A 15,601-nucleotide genomic window follows, 5' to 3' on the forward strand; every position below is an offset into this window, starting at 1 on the left:
AGCTAGCAGGATCCCCAGAAGCTGTAGGAAGAGGAAGGTTCATCGTTTATGGGCCTCAATTTCAAACGTCATGCGAAGCGGTGCTTGAGGTAGTGGAAAGTTTAGAGCAACCAGGAGGGAAAGGAAAAACTTCCTAATTCTTTTTAGTCTTGATCTTGGTACCTCAGCAAGTCTTCAAAAGTATTTATGGGTTTTTTTTCAGCCTAAAAACAAGTGCTTCCTACAGTGTTATCTCATTCTCTGCTCCATGAACGAATATCTTGAAACCCTGATAGTGCAAGTTTTTTTGCTGTTATTTCTGTCAGTCACTGGAGTGTCTGCTAGCTACTGTTTTGTTACGCTTGTTATAGATCATAGTGCTCTTGGGCTGCCAACCAAATAGTCTGAGACACCATCATTTTTTAATTTATCAGTTGTTTTCTGTTTGGAAGGAGATTATATGTGTGAGTTTGTTTTATTTTTAATAGCCCTGAAAGTGTGACATTTCCGTTCTTAGCAAAGTATCTGTTACACAGATTAACAATCTGCTTTGGATGATGCAGATTGGCTTGCTACTAGGTAGCTCCTGAAATTAAAATAATAAAAAGGTGTCATAGCATTGCCTACCAATTTCAGGAGTATTTTAGAGTTTTAAGTATATATTGCATGAATTTCAAACGTTCAGTTACAGTTCAGTACATAGTTGCAGTTTGGGGCCTGCAGTTTGGACATCTCTGCTACATTATTTATTTTTAGAGCTCTGCTTGGTATCTTTTATCCTTAGAGATTAATAAGCTTTTTCAGAATTGGTGTTTTGTTGCGGTTGTGCATGTTCATTGCTTGCAGGTGTAACTTTGAAGTGATAACTTTATCCTCAGAGAAGGCTGATTTCAAGAAATGAAATGTTTTTCAGACTCTGCGTTGTAGTTGGTTGTCCCATAACTCTTTAGCACTGAGTAGACTTAGTTTTCCACACGACCTTTTATGCATCATGTATGTTTAGCAATTTCTTGTCTTGTAATGCTACCCTTTCTGTTTTTTTCTGTCTTATCCTCTGTGTCATCTTTAGCTCTGCATTGTAGCATGCTTGACATTTAATTTTCTTAACGTTGCATTGGACTGACATTTCATATTTTGTTGCGAATCAGCAGCAATTTTGCTTTTATACCTTTGCGGGGAATGCTGCTGACTTGAGAGGTGTTTTACAAGTGACAAAAAGAACATCAGGAGAGAGCCAGTTCATGTCTCCTGATAGTGGAGCGGTGCTGAGAGCGCAAGCCGGACCGGCGCCGGGCTGACTGGCGCCTGGCTGCCCCAGGTCCTGGCAGGGCTGGCCCGAAGCTGGAGGCGAAGCCCTGTAACGAGGTCAGAGTGTGAGGATCTTGCATTCGAGATATGCTTTGGGGTTGAAAATACCATAAAAGGCACATGTATCAGAAACATTCTGAAAACAAACCCTTATCAAGCTCCTTATAATTACCAGGTTTAAGTGCCTTGTGCTCTGCGCAGGAGAGCAGCAAAATTTGCTTGAGGAAGAGGCAGGTATGTAAAATGCTGCTTACTTTCTCAGGCCGCCACCTTGGAAGCAGTTGAATTAGCTGCAGCTAATTAGCTGCATAGCCCGTAAGTCATACGGGGAATAGGTTTGTGTTGCGTACGTGGGAGGCTCCTATGGCCAGTCGCTCGGTGTCATGGGTCCTTTCCTTTTCCCCAGTTAAGCACACACTGTGAAAGCAAACAAGCTGATGTTGATAAAGTCAGTGCGGATTCATTCTGCACGTTTTGTGATGCTTTGTTAAAAGCACGTAGGACACGGGACCTTGGTAGGGTGAAAAATGGTGTGGGAGAAGGGGGGTTGGGATGGGCACACTGAAGTTTCTCTCGGTCAAGCAGAGAATTTGCAGCTGAAGCAGTCACCGGTGCAGGCTTTTCTGGCTCCCCAGCAGTTCTCTGGTTTCATGGTTCAGGGCTCTCTTGGCCCCAAAGTGTCGGCCGAAGATGATGGCTTCTCATGGGCTGCTTCTGGCGAAGGAGGAGAGTGGAAATGTTCTGTAGGTTGGGGCTGTGTGTGTACCCGAGAAGTCACGTAAGCCTTTTTTTCAGTGCTAATATTAAAGATCCCAGTAGAGGAAAATGTATTTCTTGCTGAGCAGAAATTTAAATGCTAACATTACAAATTATTTCTTAGATTTACTAATGGGAATGAGCGCATTATCTAAAAAAAGTTTCATTATCATATACTTATTTGTCTAGTATTATATGGAACTACAAGTTAAAGAAGTTACGTCCTGGTTAAGAAGTTTTATACTGCCATGATTTTGTCAGTTTTGAACACTGCATTTAAGATAGGAGATCGCCGTATAATAAACCCAGTTTACATGTTACAGAAACTGCTCTGTTAGTGGAAATAAGATATGGTGAGGTAACAACATTGTTACCAAGATAATGATGCTTAACAGAATGGGAGTAATATGCTTTAAACAAGTTACTTTTAAATTGATAATTACAGTATCCCATAATATATGTGGATTAATCCTTAATGTGATTCATACGTATTTGCTTTATAACCTACACTAAAAATATAGGTATTAATAAAGAAGACTAGCTCTTCCATGAGTGGAAAATTTATTTTTGCACCATGAGTGAGATAATCTTGATTATTATAAAAAAGTCTCTATCCAGCTCAGTTAAAGCTGGATTTATGGAGAATTCAATAAAACATTATTTGAAGTAATAACTCTTTATTATCAAAGTCCAGTCTGTTGTTAATGCCCATCGTACAAAGAAAAGAAGAAAGTTAACAGGGCAGCAGTGGATGGAGCGAGCAGCTGTGGGTCACTGGATGGTTCTTGTGCTCTGCAAGAGGTGCAGTCCTTGCCTTTGAGATCCCTGATGAAAAACGAGCATCTCATGTGCAATGTGCATTTATATTGTGTGCTCTGTTCTGAGCTCTGTCTTAGTTTTGTTGTAATTGAATTAACGTAATAGGAATAATTACTAATTTTTCTCTGCCTCTGGCTTTAATTCCAGGGCAGAGTAAGTGTGCATGTGGGTTGCCTGCTGTGTGTCTGTTTCTGGTGTCTTGTTCTGAGAATTGCATTAGGCTGCTGAGGGTTGCAGGTTGATGTACTGATAATCAAGGTGTGCCTGGGTGCTCCCTGCCATACCATTCATTCGGGTTAGTTTTTGAAATACTTGCTTAATTCTCTACCATCTAACATTTTCACTTGAATTTTCAGAAACTTGCTTTGAATTACTTAAATTGTTATACACCAATAACTGGCATTAACATAGCAATTTTTTGCGTCTGAAGGAGACTGAACCTAGACTACGATTCTGTCTCAGCCCCAGCCTGGATTTTATTTCAGGCCTTTTAGGCTATCATAGTCTGCATCTTAAATCATTCTCAAAAGTATGAAACAATGCATAGTATTATTCAGAAGTCTCCAGGAAATATATACATCCTTTTCCCAGGTTGTAAACAAACTCAAATTCAAGGGAAAACAGCCTGTTCCAGGAAGCAGGCTATTTGTTAGGAGTCTCATTCTTTCCATGCTCTTTCCAAATACGCCCCCTCCCTCCTTTAAGCTATTTTGTCAAGTCCTCATTTCAGTCTGGCTTAAATCATCCTGCTTTGACAGTAAACCCTACAGAGCAGAGCCCAGTTTTGGGCTGTGATAGTACAAGTCAGAGCTAGCGGGTATAGCTGGCGTGTGTCCTAAGTGACACGCCAACATACCAGGTTTTAAACAGTATGACAGAGCATCTAAGCTAGAGCTTTGAACTAACTGAAATCCATTTAAGGACATCTCTGCCTCAGTCAGAGTTATGTCAACTGATCCATGAAGTGTAGCACATTTTTCCCTTAGATAAGTGACATGAAGAAAAACCTGAAAGCATCAAAGTTGAAGCTTTCTAGCTGAACTCCTTGTCGGTACGGTATGGTGTCTGCATATGTCCTCTTCCTCCCATCTGGTTTGAGGCAAGGAAAGGAAGAAAATTTTGTGGTGAAGCATGCTGGATGATTCTCCTTCTCAGCTGATAAAGCTGAGCTTGGAATGTGAATTTTCTGAAATGTTTTTGTTACCGCAGGTGCTGGTAAACCTGCGTTATCAGGTTGTTGCTGTTGTTTTTAAGGTGATTGTTGGCATATGTCATCCAACTCAAGTGTAACTGGTTAGTTAATTCACCATCAATATTGCCACTAAAACAGATTTTTTTAAGAAAGCAAATCTAAGCTAGTAAAACCTAAAGGATTTTGCGAAATGAAAGTTCGTAAGGCTGTAAGAAAAAAGGAGGTTTGGAGGAATCTGTGTTTGAGCTGTTCTAGGGAAGGCAATTTAAGATCTGGTTCATTAGATCAGTCTCTAAATTAAATTCAGTTTCCTGCAAGGTTATCAATAATCATAGAATAATTCAGGTTGGAAGGGTGCTCTGGAGATGATCCATTCCCACCTCTTGCTCCGAGTGGGTCCAAGTAGAGCAGGTTTGAATGTCTCCAAGGATGGAGACTCCACAGCCTCTCTGGGCCGCTGTTCCAGTATTTGACATTTAAATAAATAACTAAAATTGCCTTATATCTGACTGGAATTTCCTGCACTGTCTGTTTGCCCTAGTCCCATCACAGTGTACCTCCAGGAAGAGTCTGGCTCCATCTCTGTACCTTCTCATTTGATAGTTTTAATGCTATCTAAACTAGTCTAAATGTACAGCAATAAGGTCTCCTCTTAACCATTTAAGGTTGATTAAGCCCAGCCGGCATCTCTTTCTGATGTTTTTAAATAGTCCCATTTATTCATACATCAGATTCTCCTCCATCCTTGAAAATCTGGTTTTAAACAAAGCTGAAGAGATATGTATATACATTTTTTAGTGCTCTGTGCATTTCTCTTGGACTGTCTGTGACAGTTTATGCAATACTTGTATTGCTATGGAGAATTTCTCAGAAAATCCAGTACACAGTACACCTTTTTTTCCTTTAGTAATTACATTTGTAATCAGCATTGTTAATTGTGGTATTCACTTCTCACCTTTTTTTAATTCTTTTTGATGATGTGTCTTATTATGATTTTTTCGTGATGACCATCGATGCCACTATTATTTTTTTTTTAATGGAAAACTGGTGCCGTTTAGCAGTCAAAGCTACCAGCCATACAGAGCTCTTGTCAATAAAATGTCTTTTTACAAACTGAAATGTGACTTTGTATCTCCATGAAATACTGCTGCATAACCACTGAGTGCTCTTTCTGTTTTGTTTAGTTAATATAAGAGTGTTCAAGATTGAAATATAAAAGAGTCAAATTGTACGAGAAGCCTGCTTTGTGAAATTGTGTATCCTGGAAATTAGGCTTGTCGGCCACCATAACAGGGCTCGTCCCTAGGTTCGCGCAAGTAAAATTCAGAGCCAAATCAAAACAAATTAAATTTTAATCACGCGCATGCCGTAATTACAGCTTGAGCTGGGTGCCTCCAAAGAGGGACCCTAACGTAAACAAATCCTGGGCAATTATAGTTTTTTCAACTTACATTTCCCACCCCTCATGTGGTAGTTAGACCAATAGTAATTTTTTGGTCTGGGGCCTCCTGCTCCTCATTGGCTCTCATCGTCATTCTGAGGTAAGCTGTTTTTCTCCTTATTTTTGTTTTTTGCAGTCTCTGCCAACGGTTGTACCTCTGTTTTTGTCGGGTCTTACTGTTGTGTCTCAAGGTCCTGAGGAGGAGGAGGTGATTCTAAATCATAACAATTAACACTGCCCCAGCAGTGAGCTAAGGCTTTGTCCCTCAAGGTCCTAATGCCCTGCGCTGGTCTTATTTCAAAGCCTTGACACCTTCCCTTTCGGAGTGTGAGACGCAGGAATGCAGACTGCTTGTAACTTTCTTATCTTCCTAGCTTGAACCAGCTCTGAGGCCCTTTTCTTACTGGACTAAGTAAAAGTTCATTATTTTATCTAAGTGCAGCCTAAGGCTTCAGCAAATTTAGCTCCTCATGCTAAGCAAGTTTTATATAAATTGTGCTAAGCGGCTACCTCTAGACAGTTTCAGTTCGCTATTCTTTAACATCCTGGATTACACTGTTAGGATGTGGAGCAAGCTAGTTGCAGTCACGGATGCCCTCTGAAAGCGTTTGTCTGTGTCCTTTCCTCTGCTGTGAAGAAGTCCTGGAGTGAGCGGCAGGCAAGGAGGCAAAAGCAGGAGTGCAGCATCCAAAATGTTCTTATCTCAGCTTGTATTTAAACTAGTTTCGAAAGGAGGGCTGGTACTTCGTGGGGACACTTTAGATTGGAAAAAGCACTCGCTGCAAAGTATGTACATTAGAAAGTGAGGAGTGCTGCTGCCTAAGTTAGGGGATCGGGGTTCCCAACTCGGTGCAGTTATTTAGCATTAGTATTCAGTGATTTAGCAGAAAGTTTAATCTGGTGTGGCCCCCAAGCTAGTACAAATATTAGATAAAACTGAGTATGTCGAGCATATAGCATGAGTCAGGAGCCCTTTCTTTAGAGAAAGACCTAAATGATTTTGCTTACAAGCGTTTTCTGAATTCCTTTCCCCCCTCAGGCCCCAAATGTATTGGGAATGTTTAATGTCTGTGTGAGTATCTCTCTTCTCTTTTAAATTGGAGTGCTTATGAATTGTCTTATTTCCTGCTGCAAATAAAGCAGAAAAATCCTCAAGTAATTGTGTGACTAGTTTTAAAACAGCTTTGTGCAAAGGGAGCACAATAAAATAAGTTAGAAGTGACGTGTTGGAATTTTACACACATTTTTGTTAGAAGTTCTTCCAAACATCAAGACTATTTTCTAATGTACGCTGTTTAAAGACTTCTGGAACTCTTCATCTGGTTACGGCTTAAGCTTTTCCTAACATCGTATTCACACAAGGTGGGGGGGAGGCTATGGAAATCTGTAGGGGTTCATTAATTTGATAGTACTCTGTTTATCTAAAAATGTTCTTACTATCAAAGCTGTAGTTAAGGAAGGGTAAGAGTGTCTGCAAATGGAGGTGCATACGCTGAAGTCTTGCTGCCCTTGCCATTGATGCTGTTGTCAAGAAAAAGGGACTAGAAGACCATTGTCGTGTCTGAAGATGTCCGGAGGGTGTTGCTAAGCTTACCCAAATGCTCAGCAAAGTTGCTAGGGACGGAAGGAGCTGGGAGGGAGGAGGGCACTCGGGGCCTGGAAAATATCCATGGAAATGGTGTGTATTAGGTGTGCCAGCGTCTCTGAACAGCTCTATTTTGCTGTTATGGTAGCACTTAGGTTGTTTCATCTATGTATCATTAGATGTGTTTTGTACTAGACTCCATGTACATGTATCTGCAGTAGAAGGAAAATATCTTACACCAAAATACCCTGAACATTAGCCTGCAAATCTGCTAAAGCAGTGGCATGCTACCTTTAAAAACACTAAAGACAGTTTCTACTTAAGCCCCCCTTAAAGCTGATACTGCTTTCTTATTTTCTGTTTAATGACCATTGCAGTGACTGGGGGGAGCATTTCTGAAGTGTTCGCTCCTCCCAGTGGAGCTGAGCTCTTTTATGTGTGTACAGGATGAATAGGTATAGCTTTGCCTTTTACATCCCTCCACAAATTGTCTGTCACCAGTAATTTGAGTTACTTGCGTTTGTATGAGTCTGAGTTGCCATCGTTTGGATTGAAGTAGGCTGGATGGCAGTGGCAGACAGTTTCTATTTCTGATTTAATTATACTCTTTTACATATAGGGACAGCATGAATCACAGATTTTTGTCTACACCCTGAGAAATGTTTCTCCATCCATCCACCTGTTTGGACACTGTAAGAGCTAATATTTCAAAATAGACAAATGTCTGTCTAGTACAGCAGCATTAGATGCAGTAGCCAGAAGTGGTTTTGGTTCATGTTCTTTTGGGCTTCTTCCTTCAAAATTACTGTAAGAAGGCTAAGGCCCTCACTTTCATTTTTAAGCAGAACTTTCTGGGGCCAAGTGAAGTCCATAGTGACAGTGTGCTGGGAAGATCTGCCACTGACCTGTCTCTCTGAGGTCTCATGAAGCTGTGAAAGTACTGGACAGAAGATTTGCAGTTGTTTTATAAGTGCACATGTGCTATACTGAATGCATTGAATTGCAGATGGACACAGCTCTCTTTTACAAACAAAACAACCTTAAGAGAATTTGTCAAGCTGTACAGTACCTGACAATGGGCATTGTTGTGTGCTTAATGTGCGCTCTACGTTAAGACAGTTGTCACTTGTTTTGTTTTAATCATTTGGAGTGCCAATATCTGTATATATAAAAAAAAAATACAGTATTACCACCTTGAGTTCTAATCTTTTTTCTTTCTTCACTTTTGGTTTATTCCTTCCTCTTACTATGAATGCTGTCTTGTTTCAGAGTAACTGGTCTGGAAACTCCCATGACTCGGTTCAGTCCAGGAGAGTGGTCATTTCTCACAACATGGATAAAGCGCTGAAAGAAGGTGAGTCTTAAATGGGACAAGGGAGCATTAGACGCTGAGTATCTTTTGGCCTCTTAGCAAGTCATGACTCCACAATATGTCAGGGTATTAGAATATGACCCTGGTTTCTTTTTCCTTGATTTAAAATCAAGGTGGAAGGTCTTGGTCTTCCCAAGAGATCCACTGTAGTAAGTAACTGATGTTGGTTTTGCAGTTTAGCTGACATCTTGTCATTTTAGCTGTTTTTTTTTCTTTTTTTTGTTACAGAAATATTTGAAAATAGTATGTGAAAATTGAGTCCTTAATGTTTGTAAATCAAACACAAGGATAACATTTCAAGGATTCTTCATTGATTTCTATGAACTGATAAATCCAGTAGACTCTTGCAAGTAATCTTCCCGTTTAGTGTTTCCCATTTATCTTTCTGTGAAAACTGAATCTGAAATCACACATTTATGCTTCTGGCTGCTATAACTTATGAAACCTGTGGAACACAAATGCAGTTTTCAGATTATAAAATGTGAAGTAGTGTTCATATGCAGATTGGACACTAAAACTGCACATAAAGATTTTAATTATTTTGTTTATGCTAAAAAAGAACAACTTCTATATACGTTTTCCAACTAATTCACTGATAATGCAAAGCTGTTGTAGAACTTTGGATAGTGTCAGTGTCTGAAGCAAAAAAGATTTTTTTTTTTTTTTTAATTATTACTCGAAACGTTATGATAAGTTGGAACTGTTGGGACCTTAAGAGGATTTAAAAAAGAAAAAAAGTTTGGCTGGTATGTTAAGAGAAGAGAGCACTCAGAGCTGTGTACAATAGCTCTTAAAAGATAAAATTTTGGGGTAGCTTCATATTTTGTGAATATTGTATCTAATTTTGAATATCTTTCCCTTTAGATTTCTTTGAAGTAAGGTTATTTTTCTTACCACTTTTTGGCATCTAAAGCTTGTATTTAAAACTAAGGATGTTTTTCCAAGTATGTGTGTGTTGAAAAATTTATGCATATATTTAAAATTAAACAGGTTGGTTGCCTTATGAAAACTTCTTAAGACTTGTGGTGTTTTTAAAATTACTTTTATGAATAGCAGTTAGTAGAATATCTATACTATAGCACATTTCTATTTCTGTTAAGGTAAACTATTACAACATGATCATAACCATTATAACATGATCATATTAGGCAGCGTTTTACCTGGATTGTGTCAAATTGTAGAATTCCTGATGACATATGAAAAGAATGGTGGAGTATGAACATTGCACATCTCAAAGAAGCATAGTCATTTGCTGTATTTCCACATGCATACTTTGCATTTTGGATACCTTCATTGGAATTTGAAAAGAAACCTTTATGTAACCAGCAAAAATTCAGAGATAGTGGGGTAGTTTGGAGAGTGACAGCAGTTACTGTAGAATATTGGGGGAAAGAGAGTTGTGTTACACTTCCCTTCTGATACTTGCACGTAAGAGAAACCCATGTGTTTGTAAAAACATGACAGCTCTTCATCTGAAGCGTTTATTCAGCAGATCATTCAGACAGATGTGTAGGTCTATCCTTATTCAGTAAAGCTAAAAAAAAGTTACCAATATACTTAAATGATTTTTTTTTTTTTTGAGTTGAGGACCTACTGTCATGACGACTTACTTATCTACTCTGAAAAGAAATAGCAGAAGGGCATTACCTTCACACTGTGTATTTTGGGCAATAAACTTGTCAGGTTGGCAGTATTTCTCCCATTTCTCCCAGGCCTAATTAAGTGACTAATGAAGTCAACTTGTCTCCTGTTATTCAGTTAACAGGATGAGACTGCACCTTTCACTCTACCACACATAGATTTAAGCAAACCTTTTTTTTCTTTCTTTCTTTCTTTTTTTTTAAGTGACAACTTAAATTTGAGATCCTGGATGAGTCTCCAAAAGAAACATTTTACTTTTAATACAATAAAATGATCAGTCTGTCTGGAATGGAGAGGACACATTCCTTGCTCTCTGACAGTTGTGAAATCTGTAGCTATCTTAATGCTATGAGCACTGTTTTACAGGTTTAGGGTTAAATAATGATATAAAGATCCTCTCTGTGTTTGTTTCATTGGTGCCATACTGTAATCCTACAGCGATAAGAATTAAAAAGCATTTGTAAATTCCTTTTTTTTTTTTTTGCCTCCTTTCAACTATCTAGATCTAACATGAAATTCAACAAAATGTTTTAAAGTCTCATCCATGTAGTAGACTTTCAGTTATCCTGAGGTTGTAATCTTAGGGCACAGTTCAGACTTCTGGTACTGCCACCTGCAGTTTTGAGTAGATGTCAGACTGTCACAGTACATGGGGTTTTGCAGTTTCTTTTAATCCAACTTTATTTTGCTTTACATTCCCTTGAAGATACAAGGATAACATTTTTAGAGAAGCCAACAGAAATGCTTTCAGAAATGCTGTTCTTGGCTATAAAAAGACAGTCTTTTGGTTAATTTTGACTACTTTAGGTATTCTTCATCATCTGTGTTATATAAATTTTGCTTAGAGATTGCTGTCAGTTACTAAGTATCTTGCATCCTGTATATATATATATGTGTGTGTGTATGTATATATTTAGGCTCTCATCAGATGCTTATAGCTACTTTGTTCTTTTCGTTAGCATCTTTTGTATGGTCTGTTAATACAGTTGGAAGGATAGATATTGGTGGCCATCCTTAGTTTTAATTGAAGGAATTACCTATGTTTCCATTATAAACTGGTGATTTCAGCAATCAGTCTTATTTTAATAAACTTAAAACTATTATGGGCTTGAGACAGTTTTCCCATGATACTAATCTGCTGATAATAGTTGCCTTGTCTTGGATAATTTTGCTGCTTGCCAAAGGCAGTATAACAGAATTATTTGGAATTGTCATTTGAAAATGTAGTTGCTTACTCTGCCAAAAAGGAACTGTTGTTTATTTCTGTCTATTGCTTAGTTATCCGCTTTTTTCCTACCCCCCCCCCCATTGACAACATAGTGGTATGAGAGGGCAGTGCTTCAGAGTGCTTCTTTATGTCCTTAATTACAGCTTGCTTGCATAAGCTGCGCATACAAGGTAAGGGAAAGCTGTGAACCAGCCCTGCTACCAGGCAGCATTTTTTATGAAATCCAAGCGTCCAAAATTAGAACAATTGTAAAATAACATTGTGGGTAGATTTTCCTTGCTGTATGTGGCAGAAAGATGGCCTTTTAGTTTTAAACCTGTGAGTCCTTTTTCAGTCGGTAGTACTTGTGTGACAAACACTGAAATGATTTTTCAGTCTTTTATTGATGAATTGACTTGATTATCATTTGTGCTTCTTTTATTTTACACAAAGAAAAAAAGACTACTTAGTTTTATAAGTAGTTTTAACACTTCTTGTTTTAACAATTTTTTTTCTGGTAACTGCATATTTTTATCCCATATAGTACAATAGTTCAGGAAAATGTCTTTTAAGAGAGACTAAACTGGGTCAGACCCAAGTCCTTTTTGTACAGTATACTGTTTAGGCTGAGGGCTGTACGTGTCAGCAGATTTTTCTGCCATGAATTTATCCGGTCTCCTAGGAACTGAAGTTCATTTTCCATTTTATTGCCCAGTCACTGAGTATCCTGTGGTCTTTCTGCTGTTCTTCACAGTCAGTCTTTGTCTTTGCTACCTCCGGTAGCTTAGTAGTATCAGAAAATTTTATCTCCTGATTATTTGCCTACTTGTTTATGGCATTTATGAGTAGATAAACAGCATGGGCCGTAGTACAAATCCCACCAGAACTCGACTAGTGAAATTATTCTGCTATGAAAGTTGACTATTTGACCATATACTTTGTTTCTCCTTTCTCAAAATACTCCATGCCAGGAAGCCACCTCTTACTCCATAGCTGCTTAGCTTCCTTAGAGCCCTTGTTGCATGAGGCCTTGTTGAAAACACTTTGGGAATTTGAGTAGGTTATATCTATGGATAAGATCTCAGCTATCTGCTTTTTATTAACCCCCTAGAAGGACTCTTTTCGGTTCCCTTTACAAAAAGAATTTTATTCCACTGTATCATATTTCCCCATTTAAGATTCATTCATTGACATTTGGAAATGAAATTCACAGTAGCTTCTGCCATGCTCTGTGCGAAAAGCTGTATTTTTTTCACAGCACTCAAAATTTGGACCCAAGCAACTAATGTTTTTGAGAAAGGCTTAATCTGAATTCATGTTCTCTCTGCTGCTGGGATTCATACACTTGGAGCAAAGAGCTCTTGGCAGCAAGTACATGGCAAAATAATCTGAACAGAAATTTGTCTGATCTTTAATGCATCTCCTAGATATTTTTAACACATTTGTTTTTGTCTATTTTTTATATATTTGGAATGTTCCAATTTTTTATACACTTCCAAACATGTCAAGATACATTTTAATAATAATAAAAAACACAAAGAAATGTGAACTAGGAGTCTGCTCCCTATGTATGTATTTCGACCTATGTATGCAGTGGTAACATCTAGTCCATTAAGGAAACATGTCAGTTTTACAGGGTTTGAATAATGTTGTGAAATGTGAGCAAATCATGAAAAGTTGCTATTTTTCCTGGCACAAACTTTAACAGGAGAACTCAAATCTAACAACACTGTGTATAGCTATGACCTGAAGCAGGTTCCCAGTCGCTCAAGTGTGGGAGCTTACACAGCATTTTGCCGGCCTTTAATACTGTGGTCTAAAAGAAGACTTCATGAGCATGAGAAACTTTAGTAAATTAAGTTAGTATAGGATAGGTATTATAAAAGTACAAAAAGTACTTTTATAGTATAAAAGTATACATAGTATCACCATTTTGATTTGTATTGTATGGCAAATATAATAGCTAAATAACAATACAGTGAATAATTGACCTTTATCTCTTGAAATTTTAAAAAATTAATCTATTGGAAATGGTAGAGTTGAATATATTCAGATTATTTATTAGCTGTTCTTTAGGAGCTTTAATAGAGAAACTTAATATTTTCGTTTGATTTGAGGATGAAGGTAGGGCTTTTCTTGATTGGGATTTTGGCGGGGTGGGGAGTAGAAGTGGAGTAGTTGTAACAAATAATTAAGCATTTAACATTTACTTTGATGGAACAGTGCTTGTCCAGGTACTTTACAATGATTTAGTCTGTTACCGTTTTCTGCTTAAATTTTGATTCAGAGTATTCTTCAGGTATAGCTTATGATAACCATATCATGTCTGTTAAATCTGGTGGTGTGATAATATGGCTTTACAATGACTCTTAGCTGTTTGGTGGTGGTTTCCTCATGCAGGATCTTAACTGAATTCATGTTAATGTTACTGTTCTATTTTACTGATTGTGATGCTTATTGTTGCAGAATAGCTCAAGCCAGAGCAAATTTCAGTGTTGAGACTGTACCTTCTCTTCTCTTGATTAATGTAGTCAGAGAAGAGCTTTGGATTTGACCATAACAATTTTTTTTCTTCTTCCCTAGTACTTTCAGAAAAGGATATTTACTTTGTGTTTGAAACTTGGTGGTTTGTGTATGTATTAACATAGGGAATGTATTTTAGGTCTGATTTTTAATTGTGCTTTGAGAAGATAGATAGGCATGTAGTCCTCGTTATTCAGATTTCTGTTCCTATTTTTCACAAAGCTAGGTAGTGAAACTTAACGGTGTGAAAACTGTCCAGTCTAGATTTGAAGCCAGTCTGACCCGTTGGGTCCAATGGTGCCATCCCACGTTACACCGAGCATTGAATTAGGGGAAGAAGGGGAAGAAGAGGGGTTAGCAGTTGCCTCAGGCTTGTGTCTAAGGCACGCAAAGCTTCTGGCTATGTACTCCCAACACTTTCTTAGTTTACAGTCTTTGAAAAGACTAATTGAGGAGACCCAACTTCCCATTTATGGGGGAATGGCTTTTAATCGGCTTATTACAATTGTGAGCTCAGATCTAACTTAATTAATTTAGAGAACCCAGCAGAAGCTTCTGCAGTTTTGCAGCAGACTCATCGCATCTGTGCTTCTGATTCACTCAGAAGAGATTTGTGTGTGGTTGGAGAAGCTGACCCAGGGCTTGTCCTAAGTATGCCTTCTGCTCTTTTTGTTCCTTTCTTTTTTTCAGGCTGGTTGTTTTCTATGTTTTAAGGAGCGTGCGATGTGAAAATAATGAAAATAGATGGATGAACAGATTTCTCCTCTAGAGGAAGCAAACCACCCTGTATAAAATTCTTGTATTTGCATTTCTTTAGGATGTTCAAAGAGGCCCCAGCTGCATTGACAGGCAGAAATCTAAGGCAGCAAAAGCACATCATGGCCAGGGTGACACATGCTGATGAGGCAGTATCTTATCTTAGCACAGGGTGCTATCAGGGGCAGTGGTTTGTGTTTTAATACTCTACCTCTTTGGTATTTGTTTAAAGTAAATAAATAAACGAACAAACCAAGCTCTAACACCTGTCTCACTGCTCATTTGGGGCTCTGGCATACATTTCGGTCTTTAAAGTACCCCAAACTTTATAGAAAACGGCACGGTTCAACTGTCGTCAGTCAGGAAGGCCAGCAATGCTCATGAGTGATAACAAAATTATAGAAAAGATGTAGAGGAAGAGAGTTATAAAAGGTAAGTGCAGAAAATATGGTTGAAAATGGGGAAATCCTTTTAGGGCATTGAAAGTGTATAACTGACAGAAAGAAACCCAAGTGAAGTGAAGTATGTAGGACTTGTACAGCTTAATTTTTGCTCATGATTAGTGATCTTTTGTCTTTAGTTTGATGCTGAAACTAAATTTTGTGGACCTTTCCTGTTAATGCACTGACATAAAAGAATCATCATCACCTTGCCTTGTTTGAGTGGGGGTCTTTCCATTGTAGTAGCTCTTGCTCCAGATACTTCGACTGTCAGTATAATAAAATTGTGAGAGTTGTGCTCTCAAATTACTGTGGTAATTAGCATGGTTACATATTTGAATGCTGTGCTTGACTAGAGCAGACAATACTGTGGGGGGAAATTCAACATTGTACCTGACAGTGATTATGGAGAGAACGAGGAACTGAGTTTAATTTGGAGAGGGGTTGCCTGAAAGTGCAATTACAAATTAAGGATTGATTGGAATAGACATGTGTTCTGAAAGAGAATATAGGCTAAGAGATTGAGACATGAGTTTTACTCGTATTTTGTAGAGTCCTGTCCTAGAGAGATAAGGAGCCATC

The 15,601-nt window shown here is 38.3% G+C and overlaps 1 protein-coding gene across 4 annotated transcripts in view; it reads left to right on the forward strand.

Annotated features, from left to right (window-relative positions):
- SNX25 (sorting nexin 25) overlaps nt 1-15,601 on the forward strand; it is a 91,024-nt gene that overhangs the window by 4,912 nt on the left and 70,511 nt on the right. For 3 of the 4 annotated variants that reach the window (XM_064511046.1, XM_064511048.1, XM_064511045.1), the window contains exon 2: nt 8,350-8,434. In XM_064511046.1, the coding sequence (XP_064367116.1) occupies nt 8,350-8,434 (85 nt within the window). Of the gene's footprint in view, nt 1-7,724; nt 7,773-8,349; nt 8,435-15,601 lie in introns of those variants that run through there. The other variant, XM_064511047.1, reaches the window with a different exon arrangement.

The sequence above is a fragment of the Dromaius novaehollandiae genome, chromosome 4 (assembly GCF_036370855.1).
Source record: "Dromaius novaehollandiae isolate bDroNov1 chromosome 4, bDroNov1.hap1, whole genome shotgun sequence".
Lineage (NCBI taxonomy): Eukaryota > Metazoa > Chordata > Aves > Casuariiformes > Dromaiidae > Dromaius > Dromaius novaehollandiae.